The following is a 22,490-nucleotide window of genomic DNA, read 5'->3' as shown; positions in this document are numbered from 1 at the left end:
TTACAAGTGTTATCTTAATCAAGAGCAGAAGATAATGAATACGGGGAGGAGGAATATTTCATAAAAGATGATTCAAATGCTAATAGCCCTTCCATCGCAAAGTTGGTCAAAACCTTCAGCATTGATCGTTATCCTGTGAGAATGGTGCCACAAATTTAACGGGTGATTTCATGGTTAAGTCAACCATGGAAAAATCTTTTGACGCCTTTAGAAAAATACTTCGAGAATAAAAATTGGATTCTTATTTCAGGAAAAACTGCTTTGGGCAATATCTTGATTTGCCGAAGGACAAAAATACTCATTTTCAAATGAAAATGGTATATGATCTTCTCAAGCATAGGTTTATATATGATAACAAAGATAAGAAGGACGAGATGTGGATAAATTATTGTGGCATGACTATTTATTTTGGTTGGAAGGAGTTTGCCATAGTTACTAAACTAAAATGTTATCCTCCTTCTCCTTCTCAAGTTATACCTACTCTAACCTAAAAAAAGCACCCCGCACACTCAAAAAGGCAAAGGCAAGTCGAGTGATCATGATGAATTGGTGTCCATTGTTGGTCCAAGCTTCAAAAATAAAAATTTAATAGAAGCGTTGTAAGGTAAAAGACTTTCAAAAAAGCACAAGTAATTATTGTGTTTGGTTTGGTTTGTACATAATGTTCTTTGGGTGAGAGACGTTAACAAAAACATAAGTCTTGGTTTAATAAATATCTCTAAGGATCTTGAGGCATTTAACAGCTATCCTTGGGGTTATCAAAGCTTCAAAATGACTGTCAAATATTTGTTGACTCCGTTAATGCCAAAGACAGTCAACTTATATGGCTTTTCATAGGCTTTCATGGTAAATATTTCTTTTATTATGATATGATTTATTTTTTTATTCAATAATGCTTTTGATTTATTGGAGTTATGTTATAGGCTTGGGTATTTGAAGTTATTCATTATTTGAGACAACAAGTGAACTATCAGGAAGAAGTTTTCTGCCCAAGAATCCTAAGATGGTTGTCGTCCAAAACTGATAAAAATGTAAAAGTCTTGATCTTTTCATTCCCCCGAAGGAAGCAGTAAGTCTAATTTTAATCAAGTTTTTATTTTAATTAATGATTATTTTAAATGAATTTATCATCATTCTAATATACATACTGATTTATTTTCGATTGTCCATCCGTGGCTTATTCCGACCAATTGAGTGTTGAAGATGCCATTTTTTTTACTTTATGGTTTATACAAACTTTATCGGGCCCTAAGGTCGTTGATAGAATAAAAATAGAATTATTTGGAGCAACAACCATCATAAGAAAAATAATTTTGGAAGGTGGGCTTGTTGTTGTTGATGATGGTAGTGGTAGTGGTGCTGCTATTGGAGCTAATGATGCTCCTCATACAGTTTTTAAATAACAAACCATTATGATTATGATCATACTGATTATACAAATTTTGCCACTTCTAGCGAATGTTCTACAGACAAATGTCAAGACTACAAGAAAAAACAAGATGGAGTAATTAATGCTATTAATGCACTAACTACTTCTATAAAGGAAATGACATCTAAGAGGGGTGTCATTCTATCAAAAGGGATTTCATATCCATACACTCTACTAGAGATCAAGGTGGCTAAGATGAGAAGGAAATATATTTCCAAGGAATCATCAAGCATCAAAAAAAGCAAAATTGCAATTCCTCTGTCTTTGTCTTGCACCGTTGTTTAATGTACAAGGGTCACAGTAGAGCAGCATGAACTAAAGAAGGTGATGCATATCATCTGTTCTAACAAACAAACAGGAATATATTTGTTTCAACAGATGATACATCTATTGAAAATTATCAAACAGATATATACATCTGTTGCAACTATGGTCTAACCTATTGCATCAGATGTGTTATCTGTTGCAACATATGTCCGTCTATTTCAGCAAATCAAATAGGTGTTTGTACTATTTTACTTTCTACCAACAGATGAGTCTTATGTTGCAACTGATAGTTCATCTGTTCGAAATTATCGTACTGCTCTGTTTTACCTATCCAAATTTGTCCCAACAAATGATCCATTTGTTGCAACATAAGACTTATTTGTTACAATAGATAGATAATCTATTGTATATCTATAATTTGCATTGACAATTCTGGCTTTTCAAGTGGATGTCATAGTAGAAGCTACTGCAGAAAAGCATAATATCATAGTTGATAATCCATCAACGGATTCCAAAGAAGAAGAAAAAGTGAAGACTGTCAGTTCGGGAGAATGGAAGAATTACCTATTTGAAGAGTTCAACATCTCGGACGAGGCTCCAAAAAAACTAACAAAGTTAACCAACGACTATTCAGAATGGATTGCTGATGGGCTATTAAAGCATCATGCTAGCAGGTACATAAATCAATTTTAAAGATATTGATTTATACAATTCTTCTGTAAAAACATGACATTTATACATAAACCATCATGTAGAAAACAAAATGACGAACGCTACAAAGTGAACAAATCGAGTCTTGGTTTTGATATGTTCGACTTTGTTGTTGCACATTCCGGAATGAAGAATTAGTTCTATTTGATTTCACAGCCTCAAACTTGCTGGAATGATGGGGTTTAAATGTCATACATATTACTATTAATTAATACTTTATTTAATTACATCTGTGTATTAATTTTTCATCTCGTAATATAAAATGTTTGATAATATGTATAACACATCGATGTCATTTATACTACCTCTGGAAGAAGTCCAAGTTGCAAATACAAGAACAATCTAGATACATGATAGGCAATTATTTGTACAAAGTTAACATCAATAATGCCTACGATAGGTATTGTCAATAACAGCCGAAAGTTTTACAAAATAAGGAATGCTTAATCAACATCATCAAAGGTTTTAGCATTCCATTCAGCTTACCGTGGCATTTGGTCGGTGAAGTGTACATCCCAATCAATTGTGATGATGAATTCCATTGGGTATTGGCTATTGTCGTTCTAAAAGAGAGGCGCATTCGAGTTTATGACTCAATATCGTGAAAGAGATGTTCCGAGCCATCGTATCAAATATAAAAGATGGTTAAAATATTGCCTACTTACCTTGATATGGTGGCTTTTTGAACCAAAAGGTTCGTACTGATTGGTCGACGATTGAAGCATACCGAAATAAAATGGGTAATCCATTTGATGTACAATATATTGAAGGAATTGTTCAACAAACCCTTGGAAGCCTGCAAGTATAAGTATCATGATTTAGTTTCATTTCATAAATTTCACAATACATACATGAACTGGGAGATATGGATTATCTATTTTTTAAAATGCAAGAATTGGGGTCTTTTTGTTGCCGCTTACGCCGAGTATTTGAGCGATGAATTATAAGTACCAAAAGATGGACTTGATGCCAGATTACTCCGCAAAAATATGCTTATATTTTATGAAAATACATAGAAGCAAAATCTCAAAAATTATACGCAAGCGACATTAAAGATCCACGACAACCAAAGTCAAATTTTGTAGCACCGGATGAAGAACAACTTTTTCATATTGAGTAGAGCTTTATGGCATAAGTCTGTCAGTGTAATAACCTATCCTCCTTGGTTAACTTGTTTATTTATGTAACGACCCAAAATCACCTCCCGGGACGTCACACGGTGCTTAAGGCTACAAGTAGCCCCAAGCTAACCCTTTGAGCCTATTTCTAGTAATAACACTCATTTCAAGATGAAATAATTCAAACATTAGCATAGTCATATCATATAAAAGGGAATATGGAGAAAAAGCTTAGTCCAAATGACCACAATACTAGAAACCTCAACACAACCACAATTTGATAACTAGTTTGACAAAGCCTCTACTAATCCATGAACTAGAGAGTCATTGGGACAGGTCCCCAACTAACTCGAAATAAACTGAAAGTAATAACATAGTCTCTCAAATACTGAAATGTTTGATGATAGGTCCTTAAACCATGAGGACTCACCACTGTAGGGATGTAGACAGAGGTACTTGAAAGTCACTAACAAGGCTGGGACTGAGCACCTGAACCTACATTATAATACAATGTAGTACATAGACGTATCTGTGGATCAGCACTTAGCAATGTACTGAGTATGTGGGGGTGCATGCATTTATACAAAACAACATTAATACTCTTTAATTAAATCATGCATGCAATAAGTAATGACTCACATGGCTTGAATAAGTATAAAATATAAAGCTCATGAATCATGTAGAATGGAGCATGTAAAACAAATCTCATGAGTCATCATAGTTTAACTTTGAAATCGATAATCTTCTCTTATTCTCATTACCCATAGGCTAAAGGAAACTTTAAACAATACTTTCAAATCATTCATATATCTCATGGAGGGTAAAACCTCTTCAATTCTCAATAACTCATAACTCTTTTGAACTCAAATACTTAGAATTCGAAATCATATGACTTTGGAACATACTTGAAGGCATTTCATTCATGTTTGAAAAATATCTCATTTCAAGCTTTAGGGAAAAATACTCATATCAAGGGAAAGTATTTTAGTTTTAAATGAAAATATCTTATCTCAATGGGAAAATACTTTAGTTTAGGGAGTAACTGATCTCGAAGTTTAAATGTCGAGGGAGGTTCCCTTAACCGACATAAACTATACGAGCTACATGGAGTCCAACGTCTTGTCCTCCTAAGGAAGAGACCTCACATTGGGGAGAGGCATCATACTCTTGCCAAGGAGTATAACCTAGGTCCAGTGATCACAAAACCAACTCATCCTCAGGCCAAATATTAACTCTCCCTTAGGCCTAATAATAATCATAAACTCGGTCTCAAGCCCAACCTACGGTGGCACATAGTTTTGGGGTAAGAAACCATAGTAACTTAACCTCTTGGTGCTAAATACTACTCCCTTTAGATTATCTGTGCTCATCTCGTAAAAATCCACTTTTAGAAATAATCTCATGGTTCACCATGAACCCAATAATCAAACCGGTAATCTCATGTAGCAGAGTGTATTTCAAAAACTCAATGACCATTAGGTCAAAACATTTCTCAATAATCTCAAAATACTCAAATCATGGGTGCTTATAGGACAAGAGTTCATAAAATCTCAAGTCTTAAGTAGGTCTTAATAACCCATAATTCAATCTCAAGTTAAAACTCATCAAAAGCATAATAGATAGCATATAGATTCATAACTCATGTAGAAATCTGGAAATTTCAGCAATTTATCTCAAAATCTCAACATACTCATATACTTCAATATCTCAAACATTTCAACTATTAACTTCTCAAGGATTAAAATCGTAGGGTTAGACCCAGCTGTAATTTCTTAAGAAAATATGTAAAAATCATACCATTAGAATCTCAATTCAAGGAAAACATCAAAATCTTGCAACCAATAATAATGGGTGAAAACCCCCAATTCAATTTCATGTAAAATCTCATAAATTACAGAGAAATTGTAGTTTAAATAAGCCTTTGGGAACAAGGGTAAAAGAATTACCCTTGTTCAAAACCCCACATACCTTAGATTATGAAATTGGGTGAACAAGCTTGCTCTAAACTCTTCTTCTTCCTCATAGAGAGGGTTCTTGAAACCGTTGAACTTGGGGAACTCAAATCTCAACTCAATTTGTTGAATCTATGGTGAGTTCTTGGATTTCTAGGAGATGGGTCATAGATTTTCTCTTGAGGGAGAAACCCTAGCCTTTGGATGTTTTGGGAGATAATGAGACTATCAAGTTCGTTTAGAATATATCTGAGGGTTAACAGGGAAAGACCCAAAAGCCCCTTGTTAAAATGAGTTAAAATCACTGAACGGGGCCTGCGACGGTCGGAGCGACCGCCTGTCGCAAGTCCGACGGTCCATCCGTCGTCCGTTGTACGTTGGCCAAGAATAGGACTGTAACACCCCATATTCAAGTACGTGTATTGGCATATTCAAGTACGTGTATTGGTCTTATTTATAAGGAATTAATTTTTTATTTTATTTATATCGGAATTTGCCCGTCGATGGTTCCATGCGAAGGTTATTGAATAACCTTTCCAATGATATAAAGATTTCCAAAAATGGATAGGTTTCGGATATAATCGATCACATTCGAAACTATAAAACGGTGGCCGGTATATTTGGGAAAAGTAAATGTGCAGGAAAATTTCCTGTACAGAAACTACTAAGGCCAGTCGAATTTTTGGGTCAAATTCAAACGATCATAACTCTCTTAATATAATGAACTGGGAGAGATTCGACCTATGAAAATAAATATCTTTGAGTCTTCTTTCCAATGCAATTGGTTTCATCTAAATCCAACGTCTGAGTAAGGAGTTATACTCGTTTTACTTCAGCTTATCAAAACAGATTTTTAGGGTTAACTTCAAATGACCATAACTCCTTGTACATGATGAACTAGGTGTCCTACTTTATATGAAATGAAATAACTTTGAATTATCCTTCCAATGATACCAACTTCACCCAAATCTGATATCGGAGCAAAGAGTTATGGTCGATCTACTTTAGCTTATTAAAACAGTCCATCAAAGGATAGATTTGACATTATTAAATTTTAAAGGCATTTTGGTCATTTCCTATTATATTATGGATGGAAATATGTGTATATATACATGTATATGAGTTCAAAAACTCATTTTCATTATCAATCATTGAGAAAGAACAAACCCTAGCCAAATTTGACCTTTAAATTACTTTTGATTCAACCGTAGAAATTCCAAAGTAATCTGATAACTGTGTTTTTCATCTCGGGAGCTTCGAACGGCACCTATTATTTGTGCAAACAGGATTGCATAATCAAGAGGTGAATTCTAAGGTATGAATATTGTTTTCCTTTGTTCTTTTCCATATGTATATGTGTGATAGAGGATTATATGTATTGGTTGTTATTGAAAGGTAATGAAAATAGGGTTATGGACTATTTTGCATGGTTTGGTAGTATTGAATTGTGGAAGGTGGATATGATAATTGAGTTATGGAAGGTGGATATGGTGATCTACTATTGAATTGATGATTATTTATGTCTATGGCTCAATTTGATTTAATAGATTGGTTGGAAGGATAAATGAATCCAAACTTGATATTGGAGGATGTTGTATGAATATGCATGGCATGTGAATGTAATTGGAGTATAAGAGGGTTAAAGTGACACCCTTTATGGTGTAATTAAGTCTTACTACTTAACCACTAGTTTGGTGAATTCAAATAATTGAATTGTGACGTTTGGTCGCTAATAGTAGATTGCTATATATGTTCATTGTAGATAAGTAATCCGAAAAGATGGGAAGTCCATTTAGGACTAGTATTGAAGGTTGATAGTCAGGTATGTAAAGCATACTCTATACCATATCTTTGGCATGAAAGTGAACAATTTTTCTATTAAGAAAGTTTCCAAAGTTATTCAGTAACATGTGATCCATAATGGTTTTGTATGATGTCCTACGTTACCAATGAACTTGTTTCCACCCTACAAGATGTCAAGACATTCCAATACTTACTTGTTTTCCAAATCTTACATTTTTATTGCACTAATGAATGTCATAAGGTATCCGGTAACTCAAACAAGATCCATGTGCTATTAATGACTCCAAAACGTTTCATTGATATACCAATAAGTTCCTACTTTATTGTTATGGCATTGATGACTCCAAAACACTTCATTGATGTGCCAATAAGTTCTTACTTCATTGTTATTGCATTGATGGTCTATTTATATGTCTCTTATTGATGTATCATTGTTTCAAAGTATCAAAAATACGGTGGCAACCGAAATAACAATCTCAAAGATTAATTGAACTAAGTGATGGAAGTTCTCTCTTATCGGGTGGTATCCCAGGGGCATAAGACTATCATGGGTCGATCCCTATTTATGTGTTTATGGGTGGTATCCTAGGGGCATAAGCCTATCATGGGTCGATACCAGTTGATATGTACTGGAGGCAGCCTAATGGTCACAGTACAATACAGTAATGATTACAAAGATGATAAGAACGAAGGTAAAGTGATTGAATAAATACAATGTACAGGTTTTCACAAGTTCTAGTAAGTATGGTCCACTCATATTATGATTTATTCACTTGTTTCTGATTTTTATTGAGCTCCTATATCATATGTGATTATCTACAGCTTTACATACTCAGTATATATTTCGTACTAATGTCCCCCATAGGGGACTTGCATTTCATGCTGCAGGCATAGGTACCTCAGCTCATACACCACACAAGTAGAAGCCAGGATATCCAACTGCTTTTGGTGAGCTCCAGTTTGCTTTGAGGCTTTCCATGTCATATCCAGTCACTTTTGGTATTGTATAGAAGTTAGTTACATGGCGGGGTATGTCCCGACCTTAGTTAAACTCTGTGTATTATCTAGAGGCTTTGTAGACCTAATGTACAGTCAAGGTGGTGTTTTGTTAATAGACGTGATGGCTCCAACGGACAAGTATTGTGTATACATATATACGTGTTCTCGAGCTTATACAGGTGATTATTTCCTTTTATATGTGACATGATGTTATCCGAATTTTGGGTTGTCATAGAGGTATGCATGGGAAGTATAAGGTTATAAGCTGGTTCTCCCAGGCCTCCTCGATTATGGGTGCCAACCCACCCCAATAAGATTTGAGGCATAACAAGGACACACTGCCTCGATGCAATGGTCGGAGCGATGATCTATCGTAAGTCTGACGGTATGTCGGATCTTCTATCACATGATGGCCAGGGTGAGGCCACACTGACTCAGTGCAACGGTCACAGCGAAGGTCCGTCGCAAACCCGACGGTCCGTCGTATTGGTTGTCGTACTTAGGCCAGAAAAAGGAGTTTCTACCTTGGTCGCGATAGTTCGAGAAATGGTCGATCGCAGACTTGACGGTCCATCAGATCAACCGTTGCACCTGGGCGGTTCTGACAACTCTCAGTCAAATGGCCATAACTTCTCACCCCGATGCCGGGTTTGGACGAAATTGGTATCATTGGAAAGCTAATTCAATTCTCTACATGACAAAAAGACAAATTTAAGAAAATTCTATATGTTTTAAACACCAATCACTTAGGAAGTCACTTCTCAATATTTTAGGGTCGGAATTACACTTCACTTGACACGCTCTAAGGCTCGGACTATGAGGGAACTTTGCGGGGTCTTAAAATTTATTTGTAGAGTAGATCATTTGTACCCATAATAATTTTTTTACATTTTATTTATTTGTTGAGTTATTTCATATAATTTTTGAAGGCTTTGATTTATTTTATATTGTCTATGAGTATAATTTAATCCTTAGTTTTGAACTTATTAATTGAAATGGAATACTAGATTCAAATATCGTAATAGATAATACATCTGGTGCAACAGACGACATATCTTATAAAACAGATTTATACATATATTGCAACATGTAGGTCAGCTGCTCGAAATTATATAACAGGTCTTCCTACTTTTTTTATTTCTTCCAATAGATTACCTATCAGTTACAACAGATAGATTATATGTTGCAACAGATTGTATATCTATTGTGACAGAAAAATTGAGAAATATTTACATAATACAACTGATGACCATCCTACTGCAACAGATAATTAATTTGGTATAACAGGTGTGATATCTGTCAAAATAGATAAACAATCTGTTGTATTATAAAAATTCAACTTACGTCAGACATAAAAAATTGCCACTACATGTAAAGTGAAGTGGCTTGAAATAAAAATTGTTATTGTGTTTGTCTTTGTATTTGTACATATTCTTCTTTATACATGGGCTCCAACCATTTAGTTAGTACCCCATAAGCTCAGACCTCTTGCATTTTTTCCACAATGGTGTCGCACATACTGGCCATTTCTATGTCGTTCAGGAAATACTCGTGTATGCAAATGAGTATGGCCCGCACGCGGCACCAGTTTTATTTTTTTGAAGGTGGATGTTCTTATTTCGACCTTAAAAATCCCATGATTTCTTCATCAAGACTTCTGCTGGCAAATGATTCATCAGTTTACTCTGTGTCAACAACTTGGGGAACAACTTCAAGAGTGGTTGCATGTGGGTTAAAAACATGGCCTCATTGAAGACGGGTAAGTTGTGGTCATAAACCTTAATCTTTCTCTCATCGAGTAGTTTATCAGCAATGATAAAATTTTTGATTTCCATATTCAGTCTCTTTGCCTTGGTCCAGATCTTGACGTGTGGATATGGCCTTTTTCCCTCTAACGTAGTTAATTATGTCTTCATACCATTTGAATGTAGAAACTAACTGATCAAATCCCCAGCCACCGAGAATAGCTCGCCTACGGAGATTATCATACCTACTCTTGAAATTATTGTAGAAGTTGAGGTCCATTATCCTATCGACAGCATCTTAAGCATCCGGGTACACTAATTGCCTGCCCCTCATGAGGCACAGAATTTCATCAACATACTGTGGTATAAGAATAAAATTTTTAAATAGGTTAGTAATTGTAAGGAATAAAAACACAGTGGAAAGATTCTGTTGTAGAGGATTCTCTGAATTAGTTCACAGATTACCCAACTAACGCAACTTATGCAACAGATATGTAATATGTTACAATAGAATACCTAGCTGTTGCAACAGATTACACATCTGTTACATAGCTTCTTCTTCATAGAGTAGATTGGAAAGTTAGGTTATCAAAAGTAAACTTACATTTTCCACGTACCATTCACGCATATTTGTCATACTCATGAAGTCTTGGGCAGCAAATAAATGCATGGTGTATTCTAGTGGAAGTTTCATCTTGTCAGTCATGATTTTTTCAAGTTCCTTTTTCTCTTTGTCACCAAGTGCCGCGTTTATGTCCCCCTTCTTTCGCGGACCCTGAACTTCAACAACTCTAAGAGCGGAAGGAGTTACAATTTTTCTATTTTTAGAATGGAGAGTATTTGGCTACTATTTCTTCTCTTCCTCCTAACTGCCACTGTAGAAGTGTATGGCTCCCTCACCTTCTTAGATGGTATGACACCCCTCTTGGATTTTAACTCCTCAGTAGCCTCATCAATAGCCTTTTGTTTTTAAAGAATTTTATCCTCTCTGTCCTTGCTTACTTTGTATTTGCAATGAGAATATAAGGGTGAAGAGGGGTGAGCGGGACCACTGTAAGGGTGGAAGGGTCTACTGTAAGGGTGAAAGGGACCTGTTCAAGGGGTGTTTACAGACGTATTTATTTTTTTTTAGCATCAACATGCTCATAATCATGACTGGCAGTAGTAACAGCAACAAGATGGCTACCACCATCATCAACAACTCAACCAACAACACCCCTAGAAGAAGCACCCGGATCTGTTACAGTAGGTTGGTCATAAAGAGCTTTAACATTAGGCTGACCTTGCCTAACTTTTCTTCTTATGGCTTTTGCTCCAGCCAATTCCTTCTTTATTAACTTCATAATTAGGTTTGCTATTGTATCAATAAGACCTAGAGTAATAAAAGAAGTCATCTCAACTCCTACTCAGTTGGCACGATCCAAAGATGCACAACCTAAAAAAAAATAGAAGGCATTTAAATCATATAATAATAATTTGTAGTCAATTGGATTACATATTAACATAGACAACTTATGCAACAAATAATCTATCTGCCACAATAGCTTATCTATATGTCACAACAAATTGACAATATGTTGCATCAGATTACCCATCTATTACATAATTTATAGTAGATGGGTAATCTGTTGAGTTGGGTTCAGCGAACCAAAGTAACAGATGGTTAATCTGCTGTAAACTATGGATCGTCTATCGTGACAGATTACCCATCGGTTGCACCAATTGTAGTTGATGGGTAATCTATTGCAACAGATGACCCATCTATCGCAACATCTATTTCAATATCTTTCTTTGAGGCAAATTATTTTAGTTGAAAGAAGATGTACTGTATTATCCGGAGGGTTAAAGAGATCAACCTCCTTAATTTTTTTGTTGCTCTTTGCAGCCAACCACCTAAGGATCCTTGGATGAGAAACCTTATTCAAGTAATCCTTGAACTGCTTTCGGAGGGAAGGAATGGCTTCAAATGCCCAAGCCTAAAAAATGTAAATAGGAAGCAAGCAAAAAATGTCATAATAACTATATTCAATATAAATTAATGGATGAGTAAAAATAGTAATTAATTTTACCATAAAAGCCCAAGGAAAGTCGTATAATGTGATCGTCCCTGGGGATAGCTTTGTCAGTAAATATTTGACAGTCAAGTAGTAGCTTTCATATCCCCAGGGATAATCATTGAATTTCTCAAAATCATCAGCAAGCACCAACAAATTATCTTCTATGACTTTCCTAACGTCTTTTGCCAATATAACGGAATGGAAAAATCAAAATAAGCACAATTTCTCCCTGTACTGCTTTAGTGTGGTTTATCCTCAAGATCTGCTATCGAATCCCCCGCTTTGTATCTACGTCCAATAATTCCTAACAACCCATCTTTTTTTTCTTGCATTTGTTAGTTTTGGGTGGTGGTTGCTTGGACAATGCCTTGGACCTTTTGTAGAGTGTTTCCTTGATGAGAGGTTCTTATGGAAGATCTCATCTCAAGCCCATCACTATGGCAAACTCTTTCAATCCAAAACAAACTGGCATGCCACAGTAGTTGATACAGATTTCATCTATCTTTTTGACCCCCTCCGTCAAATCTTTAGCAACCCCATGTACTTGATCCTGTGCTTGAGAAGCCTATATACTATGCTCATTTGGAAATGGACAGTGTGGTCCACAGGTAGCATAAGAATATATACAAATCAGCTCCTTTCAGAAAGTCCATCTATGTTTTTATTCTTCATAATACTCCTAAATTCATCAAATCCTTTCCCCAACTGACATTTAAGTACAAGATCACCAGTTACTGGGTTAACTATCGGCATCGCAACTCAAAAGCTATCAATACTAATAGTTTTGATAGGATCATGCTGGGATTTCGATATTAATTCATGCCCCATTGGTGAGAAGGAGTTCTCACTTTCCTCAGCATTATTTTGCCCTGACTAAGATTGTTCAGGAAGTTTCTTCGAATCTATCTGTACTCTAGCCTTTTTTGTTAGGTGGTTCAAAGTTGATCCACTTTTAGTTTCTTTTCTTTTAGGAGAGATCATTTAACTACAAACAACATAAAAATAAAAAACATTACATTTGATGTCTGCATAATTTTAAAAAAAAAAAAAGGCAAGACACATTTCAATAAACTATTATATGCCACATTACAAAAAAATACTCCAACGGATAACCCATCAGTCGAAACAGATGGAGAATCTGTTTGAAGACCTATTTAATATCTCCTAACAAATGTTCCACCCATTGCAACAGATGGACCACCAAGACCACCACCAACATCACAACCAATGCCGCCACCAATGCCATCAAGATAACCACCAATGCATTGATACCAACAACAACACCAAGACCACCAATACTACCACCAACACCGCTAAAACTACCACCAATGCCACTAATACCAACACCAAGACCACTAAGACCACCAGAACTACCACCAATGCCACCAATACTAATACCAATACCAATACCAAGACCATCGACAACACCACCAAAACCATAAATATCGACACCATCAACAACAGCCACCAACACCACCACAAACACTATCCACCAATACAACAATAGTTAACAAAACACTAAGACATAAACTAGGGTTTTCTTGGGTGCTTCCTACATTTTTAGCATCAAAATTCAAAATTGCTAACCCATTCTCGAAGATAACACAACTAAAAGTCTTATTTTTCATCATTAACTAAAAATCCCTAATTTTCAGAATAAAAAACAAATTTAGAACTCTTATCGAACTCTGTTACCTGTGAAGACAGAGAAAATAATAAATACAAGTAAGAAGGAAGTCAAAAATAACAACTATGTGGTCGAAAATTGGAAGAAAATTGATCTGTTCTAAAAGGTTAAGCAATATGTTGAGTAGTATTGTCTGTATTGTTGAGAGAGAGAGAAGAGAGAAAACTTGAGATTTGAAATAAGAAAAAGTTTTTCTCGTAAATGGATGATTTGTATGGGTTGATTTGAAATTTTGGAAAAGAATAACAAGTTTTGAAATTGTTAATTTGGTCCGAATTGATCTTAATTAATTTTTAAAATTTTAAGGGGTCATTTGGTAGAGTGTATTGAAATGTTAATGCATGCATTAGTTTAATGTGTATTATTAGTATCTTGTTTGGTATTCCTTTTTACCTTATGTATAACAAATGCAAGCATTGGTTATACACTCTATTGTGTATTAAGGTGTGTATTACTAATACCTCAAAATCCATGACATTAGTAATGCAATGGATCTAATGCATGCATTAATGTGCTTAAAGACCCTATTACCTCTCAAAAAAATTTCCGCATCCTTCCAACATATCTATTGAGGGTATTACCAATACCAAACCAATACTATGCAATTGAAAAGATTCAATTAATGTTGTAGTTGACCCTATGAACTCAGCCCTAGTTCTACCTAAATAAATTTAGGTACTAGCTTAACATTAAGTTAATGAGAATCTTTTCAACTCAGAGTGATCGATCGATGATTCGGGTTGAGATAAACGTAATACCAGTATCATGCAATTACAAAGACTCAATTAATGTTGTAGTTGACCCTATGAATTCATCCCTAGTTCTACCAAAATCAATTGCTTAGAAATTTGTTACAACAGATGACTGGGCTATTGGAGATTTTTAAAAAGATATTGTGATCTGTTATAATAGATTACATATATGTTTTAATTATCAAATAGACATTTGCATCTGTTGCGACAGATACTGAGCTGTTGGAAATGTTCAAACAGAAATTATTATATGCTGAATAGGTGACATATCTGTTTGAAAATCTTTTTTAATTTTAAAGCAATTTTCTATCTGTGATAAAAAACATAAAATACTAAAGGCAGTAAAAAATATTTCTTGGATAACTCAAAAATCTCTTCCTTAAGTAGTCTTATCTTGTCTTTTCAATGTCACCCGTTTTCATCATGTCATTCAAAGTTATTAATGGATATATTAATGAATATTTAGTTGTATTCTCTAGAATTATCTCTCCTTCAGCCATAAATTTATTTAGATCTATTCTTTTTCTTTCTCTACTCTTTAGGATAATCACAACCGGCTCTTTCTTTTCTCTCGTTTCTCTCTTCTTTCTCGTGAGCAACCTTTCGTATCTCAACCAATCTATATCTTTTCTACTGAAATTGATGTTTTGATCCCCTTGTCTTTAATATTGCAGGTATGGTTCATTATTACTATTTCATTCTTATCATCTTCTTTGCAAGTTTTATAAATTAGTTATTTATAATTATTTTTTATTTAATTACCCTTTACCCATATCCTATTTATTTTAAAAAATTGAACGAAAAGGTGACTTTTAAGTCTGGAATGAACGAATAGTTGTTTTTACTAAAATATGCAAAAAAGGTTATATGTTGGGAGAAGTTTAAACGTCTTGTTGTCTATATCATTTTTTTGTATGTATTTTATTTGTTTCCTTATTGTTGATGTTTTTATTGATGTTTTTGGAATGTGTGATGTGGTGTTGTTGATGGTGTTGGAACAAATGGTGTTATGTATTAGTTGTTTCTTTTTTATTGATGTTGCAACAGACGGAGCAACTGTTGAAACAAATCAAACCACTAGCTAGGATGATTTGATCTATTCCAGATTTCCTATCTATTGTAACAAGATACATATCTGTTGCAATAGATGAGTATCTTTTTACAACAGATTGCCCATCTTTTGAATGGATGGGGCATCTATTGCAACAGATGTGGAGCCTATTGCAAAAGATGGGTAATCTGCTGCAACAGCTGGGTAATGTTCCTTATGATCTTCTCTTGTTTGACATCAATTATTTTTCTCTTGTTTGTAGATATAAGATAATGAAATTTGATCAACTTTTGTCTCACCAGCACAAGAGACTACAATAAAGATGGGTTCGAAGAAATAAGTTGCTTGCAGATGGAACCACTTCATATGTAGGAGATATGTATTATTGATAATGTTATCATGAAAACACCCATAGAGTACACTGATTTTGTGAATGTTGTTTTAAGTCGATTAGGGATTAGTCATTCAAATAAGATATCTGTAATTTTACAGTTATGTTTTATAGGTCTGAACTGATAAGGCTGTGGGACCATGTATATGTTCTCATATCCTGTTAAGATTTAATGATGGTTGTTACTCATATTTGTGTGTTAAGCTTTGTGAAGGGATCAAATTTGGGTAATTTTCAAGCTTGCCTCTAGCTTGTTGATTCGGTATTCAATATTGTCATTGTCGTCTTTGAGGTCAGCATAGAGTTCTTTGTCTTTTGTGAGCTGGTCAATGAGGGAGGAACACTTTCTTCAAAGTCGTGGCATTGTAAAAGGCCTTCAGAAGGCTTATAAAAGCCTTTTTTAAAAGGCTTAAATGATATATGGAGGGTCACTATGTTTGTTTTAGGTCAACATCTTGATGAACACTCAAGCAGTGGTCCCAACAGTTGAACAACTAACTTTCTTGAGCGTTGTTCAATGCAGCTTGTTCTACCAACCTTCAAAGGATAGCCTAAAGAATATCCTATCAAATCCTTTAAGGGTTGGTTGAACAAGATGCATTGAATAACGCTCTAGAAAGTGAGTTGTTCAACTGTTGCGACTTCTTCTTGAGTGTGCATCAAGACATTGACCTAAAACAAACATAGTGGTCCTTCATGTATCATTTAATACATTCAAAGAAAGTGTTCTGGAAGCCTTCTGAAGGCCTTTTACAATGCCACATCTTCAAAGAAAGTATTCCTCCCTGATTGACCCACTCATAAAAGACCAAGAACTCTATGCTGGCCTCAAAGACGGTAACAACAATCTTGAATCCCAAATCAGCAAGCTGGAGGCAAGCTTGAAAATTATTGGGATTCACAACTACAGTAAGCATCTGATCTTCTCTAAGATATGTTGAAAGTATGCTAAAGGCAAGAAAACAGAATCAATTATATCTATATTGCTAAAGAAGTAATGATACTCAATATTGTCTGTGGTTCCGATCAGGTCAATAGCAGTGGACCAAATCGAAACCATAAACAAAAAGGCATGGGATACAATTTAAAATTCAGAAGATGTCGCCTTCGCTTAGATTACTTATTTTAAATGCAGCTGTTCTTGGGCCAAGTTTTCTTTACTTATGGTACATCATTTCAACCCTCGATGCCTGCAAAGCTGCTTTTTTGTGTTCTATTATTTTCTATGTAGGTGATCATCCCGACCACGCTACCTAGTCGCAACTCCCCAGTAAGGTGCCCAGCTGTACTATTTTCTGTCATAGAGACAACAGACGAATTTTCAATACTAGATACACTTTCATATTTGCACTTGATTCAAATTTCTTGTGTTCTAATTTAGCTACATCGGCTAGATTTGCTAGAAGTTCCTTTCCACCCTATGTTTTTCTCTTAAATTAGCTCTTCAATCCTGCTACATCGGCCAGATTAGCTAGAAGTTCCTTGCCACCCATGTTTTTCTCTTCAATTAGCTCTTAAATGATATAGGTTTTCATTAACTCCCCCTTTCCCTCGCAATTATTCTCCTATGGCTCCTTCTGGCATATAATAATCTTCTTGAACAACCCTTCTATATAAATTTGTAATAGGGGAATTTTTATTGGTATTTCGTTCATGTTTGATGCAGTGTGATGCTTTGAAGGCCTTCTCAGAGTCCAATGCACACCTAAAGTTAAGTTCAATCACTATTGGATCTCTACAATGACACAAAATATTGATCCATTTTCAAAACTTGACATGCATAAACATGAGCAACAGCCGTCATTAATTCATAACAAGGTATCGGCACTATCTTTATGGGCCCCTCGGCCTCATCAATTCGAACCTATCAAACTAAACTATATAATGCAGGATCTTATTTGAATGATCAATGCTTAATCGGGTAAAAACTACATTCACAAAATCATTGTACTTTATGTGTGTTGTCCCGATGACTTTATCAGTAATACATAACTCCCATACATGAAAGTGGATCCATCCATCTGCACACACCTTATAATTTATAGACCATCTATGGCTTAACTCCCGATGACTAACCTATTAAAATTATCAAACAGCTATAGATATCTGTTACGACAGATGATCAATCTGTTGCAACATACGACTTATCTATTCAAAAAATCAAATAGATATATGCATTTATTGCAACAATTTTAATATTTAGTAAATTATCTAACAGATAGAATGTATTTTGCAACAGACTACCCATCTGTTAGATTTATTTTAAAGCAATTTTCTTTTCTTTCCAAAATAAAATAAAGATAAAATATTTATTTAGATCCATTTTTTAATTTATATATTCAAAAAGTCGCCAGTTTTATTTAACTAAGGGCTGAACAGGCATGGCTTGTTGACTAACCCCTTTCTTTATAAATAGGTCCCTCTTTACTCGTTCATTCTACTACTACACTTCCATATATGGTTGATCCAAAATCATATAAAAAGATTTATATCGAGTCCTTCGGGGAACTTCGAAGATAGTATGATGAACTCCAGAGGAATTTGGTCGACTTTAGAGCAAGGCTGAGGAAGGTCCTGCTGCTGCCGGATGAAAATTGTCCTTCAGAAGTAGTAGTAGTAGTAGTAGTAGTAGTAGTAGTAATAGGTAGGTTATGTTGTTCTTTTTTTATAACTTATCTACCTAAGGAATTCAAAAATCTTGGTCGACTTTGGATTTTTAGTTTTTATTTAATATTTAATTTTCATTTTGTCTATTCCTTATTCTCAATAAGTCAATGGTTGGAGGTAGGGATTGAGTGTTTGTAGCAACGGATGAACCATATGTTGTAACAGATGGTTAATATGTTGCGACATATGGATCATAAGTTGCAACAGACAATTATTAATGAAAAAAAGGTTATTACTATTACTGAGAGGGTGAAAAGCCTTTAGTCATGACTTTTGGATTATTTCATATGAAAAATGGTTCCTAAAATAAGAAAATAAATGATAAACACAATGTACAACCGTAAAAGAACGGTTATTTAATTTTAATAACTGATGGTGACTTTTCAATTTATTTATTTTCAAATCTCTTTTTTTAATTTATATAATAAAAAAAAAATTCACCAAATTTGGATTAAAGATATGATGATTATTAAAAAAAAATAGCTTATATGTGAAACAAATAGATTATTTGATTCAACAGATTATCGATTTATTACAACAAATGGTATATATGTTGTCACAAATAATTTATCTGATGCAACTGATATATAATCTATTGCCACACCTCAATAAAAATGGTTACTAAAAAGAACTGATTAATAATAATAAGACTTATCATAATAATCAAAAATTCAGTCAGCAGCTTGATTTAATTAAGTCATAACTTTTTCCAATAATCAAAAAGTCGCCAGTTTGAATGTAATTAATAAATGGAGGTGAACAATCGCGTCATTTTTATGCAACAGATTATCGATTTATATATTCAAATTTGTATATTTTCAAAGCATAATTAATAGAGCTAATTTGGTAAAATAGACCCAAAATAAATATTTTTCTTAATGGGTGTGCCAAGTCTAACTAATACGAAATGGGGGGACTAAACACAAATTTAAATTAGTGATGTTTAAATAGGCGACAAGTAGTACTTTTCAATATTTTTATTTTTAAATTTATATAATAAAAAAGTCATCAAATTTGGATTAAAAGATAAAGATATGATGATTATTAAAAAAGATATATGTTGCAACAGATATATTATTTGATGCAACAAATTATCGATTTGCTACAACAAATGGATGTCTGTTGTCACAGATGGGTTATCTGATGCAACAGATATATAATCTGTTGCCACAACTCAATAAAAACGGTACTGAAAAGAACTAATTAAGTCATAATTTATCAAGTCATAACTTTCCACAGTAATCAAAAAGTCACCAGTTTGAATGTAATTAATAATAGAGGTGAACAGTCGCGCTTTTTTTATGCAACTGCTGTCGATTTATATATTCAAATTTATATATTTTCAAAGCATAATTAATAAATCTAATTTGGTAAAATAGATCCCTAATAAATATTTTTCTTAATGGGTATGCCAAGTCTAACTAATACAAAAAGGAGGGACTAAACACAAATTTAAATAATTGATGTTTAAATAGGCGACAAGAAGTGACTTTTCGACATTTTTGTTTTTGAATCTGCTTTTTAAATTTATATAATAAAAAAGTCACCAAATTTGGATTAAATATAAATATGATGATTATTAAAAATGATATATGTTACAACAGATATATTATCTGATGCAACAAATTATCAATTTGTTACAACAAATGGTATATCTATTATCACAGATGGGTTATCTGATGCAACAAATATATAATCTGTTGCCACAACTCAATAAAAATGGTTACTGAAAAGAACTAATTAAGTCATAACTTTTCAAAGTAATCAAAAAGTCACCAGTTTGAATGTAATTAATAAATGGAGGTGAATAGTCACACCTTTTTGCCTAACTCATTCAAATTCAATCCTCTATAAATAGGTCCCTCCTTATTCGTTCATTTTATTACACTCTATTTATTTCATGCTCTAGTCTTTCATATTACATCTTTAACTACTTACTCTTCAAGGACTTGATAGTTTTTTCCTGTCTCTGGTAAAAATATTCTTGCTTTTTGTGTAAATATACATTGTATTACTTTTGAATTTTTTTCTTTACTTTTGTTGTTGCATTTTTTATCAATTTATGTGTGTTCTAGATATGGCTGATCTAGTGTAGGATGTCGCTATTTTATGAGAAGTCGTGCAGGAACTACAGACGCAGGTTCATGACCTGTAGTAGGAGTTGGCCGCCGACAGAGTAAGGATGCTGCGGGAGATCCGCAGGATGAGGGGAGCATTGTTGCTACTATTTGAAGATTGGCCAGCTGGCAATAATAATAATAATAATAATAATAAATATATTTTTTTATTTTACCTATGTATTTTTATTTTTTGTTTAATAAAAAATTTATGTTTGATCCACTTTGATGTTTGAATTCTTATTAATTTTCATTCTATCTATTTCTTCTTCTGAACAAACATGTCTACGATTAAGAAATAATTTGAATCCAGTATCAATAGTAGGTGATCAGCATACGGGTTATCTGTTGGGTTTGTGAAAGAAGTTGTATTGTGTTATTCGAAAAAGATTATTCATCTGTTGTAACAAAATTATAATTTGTTGCAACAGATAAATATTATATTGCAACAGATTAATTATATGTTGGAACAGATTACTAATCTGGTGCAACAGATTAATTGTTCGCTGGAACATATTACTAATCTGGTGCAACAGATTAATTGTCTGTTGGAATAAATTACTAATTCATCGTAACAGAATGCCCATCTGTTCGATTCATGTTATGAGCATTATAGAACCATAAACATGAATCCAATATATATGCGTCTGTTGGAACAGATTAATAATCTGTCGCAACAGAATACCCATCTGTTCGATTCATGTTACAGGCACTATAGAACCATAAACATGAATCTAACATATGAGTCTTCTGTTGTAACAAAAAATTTATCTGGCAACAGATGATGGATCTGTTTAAATAAATGACTCTTATATTGCATTCATGTTCGCGTGCTAGCTAGTGTTGAAAAAATAGTACACTAGCAATTACCCAGATAACAAATTCAACTAAAAAGCATAATTTGACTTACCAAAGTATCCTATCAAGTAAATGTCAAATTTTAAAGTGATGTACGAAATAAAATTTGACCTAAGAAATTGGTCAAAAAGCAGTAGTTGCGGTAATAACAATAACAATAATGGTCAATAAGAAAAATATGAAGAGGATAATGAAGTATAAGATGATGATAATGAAGTAAAAGATGATGAATAAAACAGCAGCAGTAGCAGCAGTAATGAACAACAAAAATCGCAAATAGAGAGAAAACAACAACGGATGAGAAGAGAGAGAAAAGTGTCTTTTTTCCCTCCATTTTCCGTTATATCAACTAACATTTGAATCAAAGTGTAAATTTAAAAACTTGTGAGTTATTTTGAAACTTTTTCAACTTTCTTAATGCATAATAAAGTAATTATCACCTCTACTCAATTATTAAGACTTGAGTCACCTACAGCTCATTTTCAAACTCTTTTGTCACCTACAGCTCAAAGCCCCTAGTATCTTCTATGACTTTCGTTTTCTCATTTTAAAATTAGTATATTGTACATTAAAAAATTCAAAAGCCAATTCACAAAATACACTTCTTAAATTTTCTAGAAATAAACATAATTTAACTTATTTATTCAATTTCAATTAACATTATGATTTCATGTGAGTTACAACTATTTCACCTTCCACATCTTTCTATATTCTCAGTAATTAACATTGAATCTTCTATTATAAGTATCAATACTAATGGGTAATGCCAAACTATGTTTTCAGTCTTCAATTTTTTTTCTTATCATGTCCCTAATTTATTTTCTCTTACCATTATTGTGTTATATAGTTGGTTCTTGTTTTTATTTTTACTATATATACTAGTAAA

General features: G+C 33.7%; 1 protein-coding gene across 1 annotated transcript in view; it reads right to left on the bottom strand.

Moving 5' to 3' along the window:
* LOC107857784 (F-box protein At1g47056-like) overlaps nt 1-16,879 on the bottom strand; it is a 52,943-nt gene extending 36,064 nt beyond the window's left edge. Inside the window, exons 1-2 of the mRNA XM_047407698.1 lie at nt 16,675-16,879; nt 13,299-13,566 (exon numbers count right to left, since the gene is read on the bottom strand). Coding sequence (XP_047263654.1) covers nt 13,299-13,566; nt 16,675-16,879 — 473 coding nt within the window. The remainder of the gene's footprint in view (nt 1-13,298; nt 13,567-16,674) is intronic.
* Nucleotides 16,880-22,490: the final 5,611 nt, after the last annotated feature.

The sequence above is a fragment of the Capsicum annuum genome, chromosome 2 (assembly GCF_002878395.1).
Source record: "Capsicum annuum cultivar UCD-10X-F1 chromosome 2, UCD10Xv1.1, whole genome shotgun sequence".
NCBI classification, from domain to species: domain Eukaryota; kingdom Viridiplantae; phylum Streptophyta; class Magnoliopsida; order Solanales; family Solanaceae; genus Capsicum; species Capsicum annuum.
This window is presented reverse-complemented; position numbering and strand designations above follow the sequence as displayed.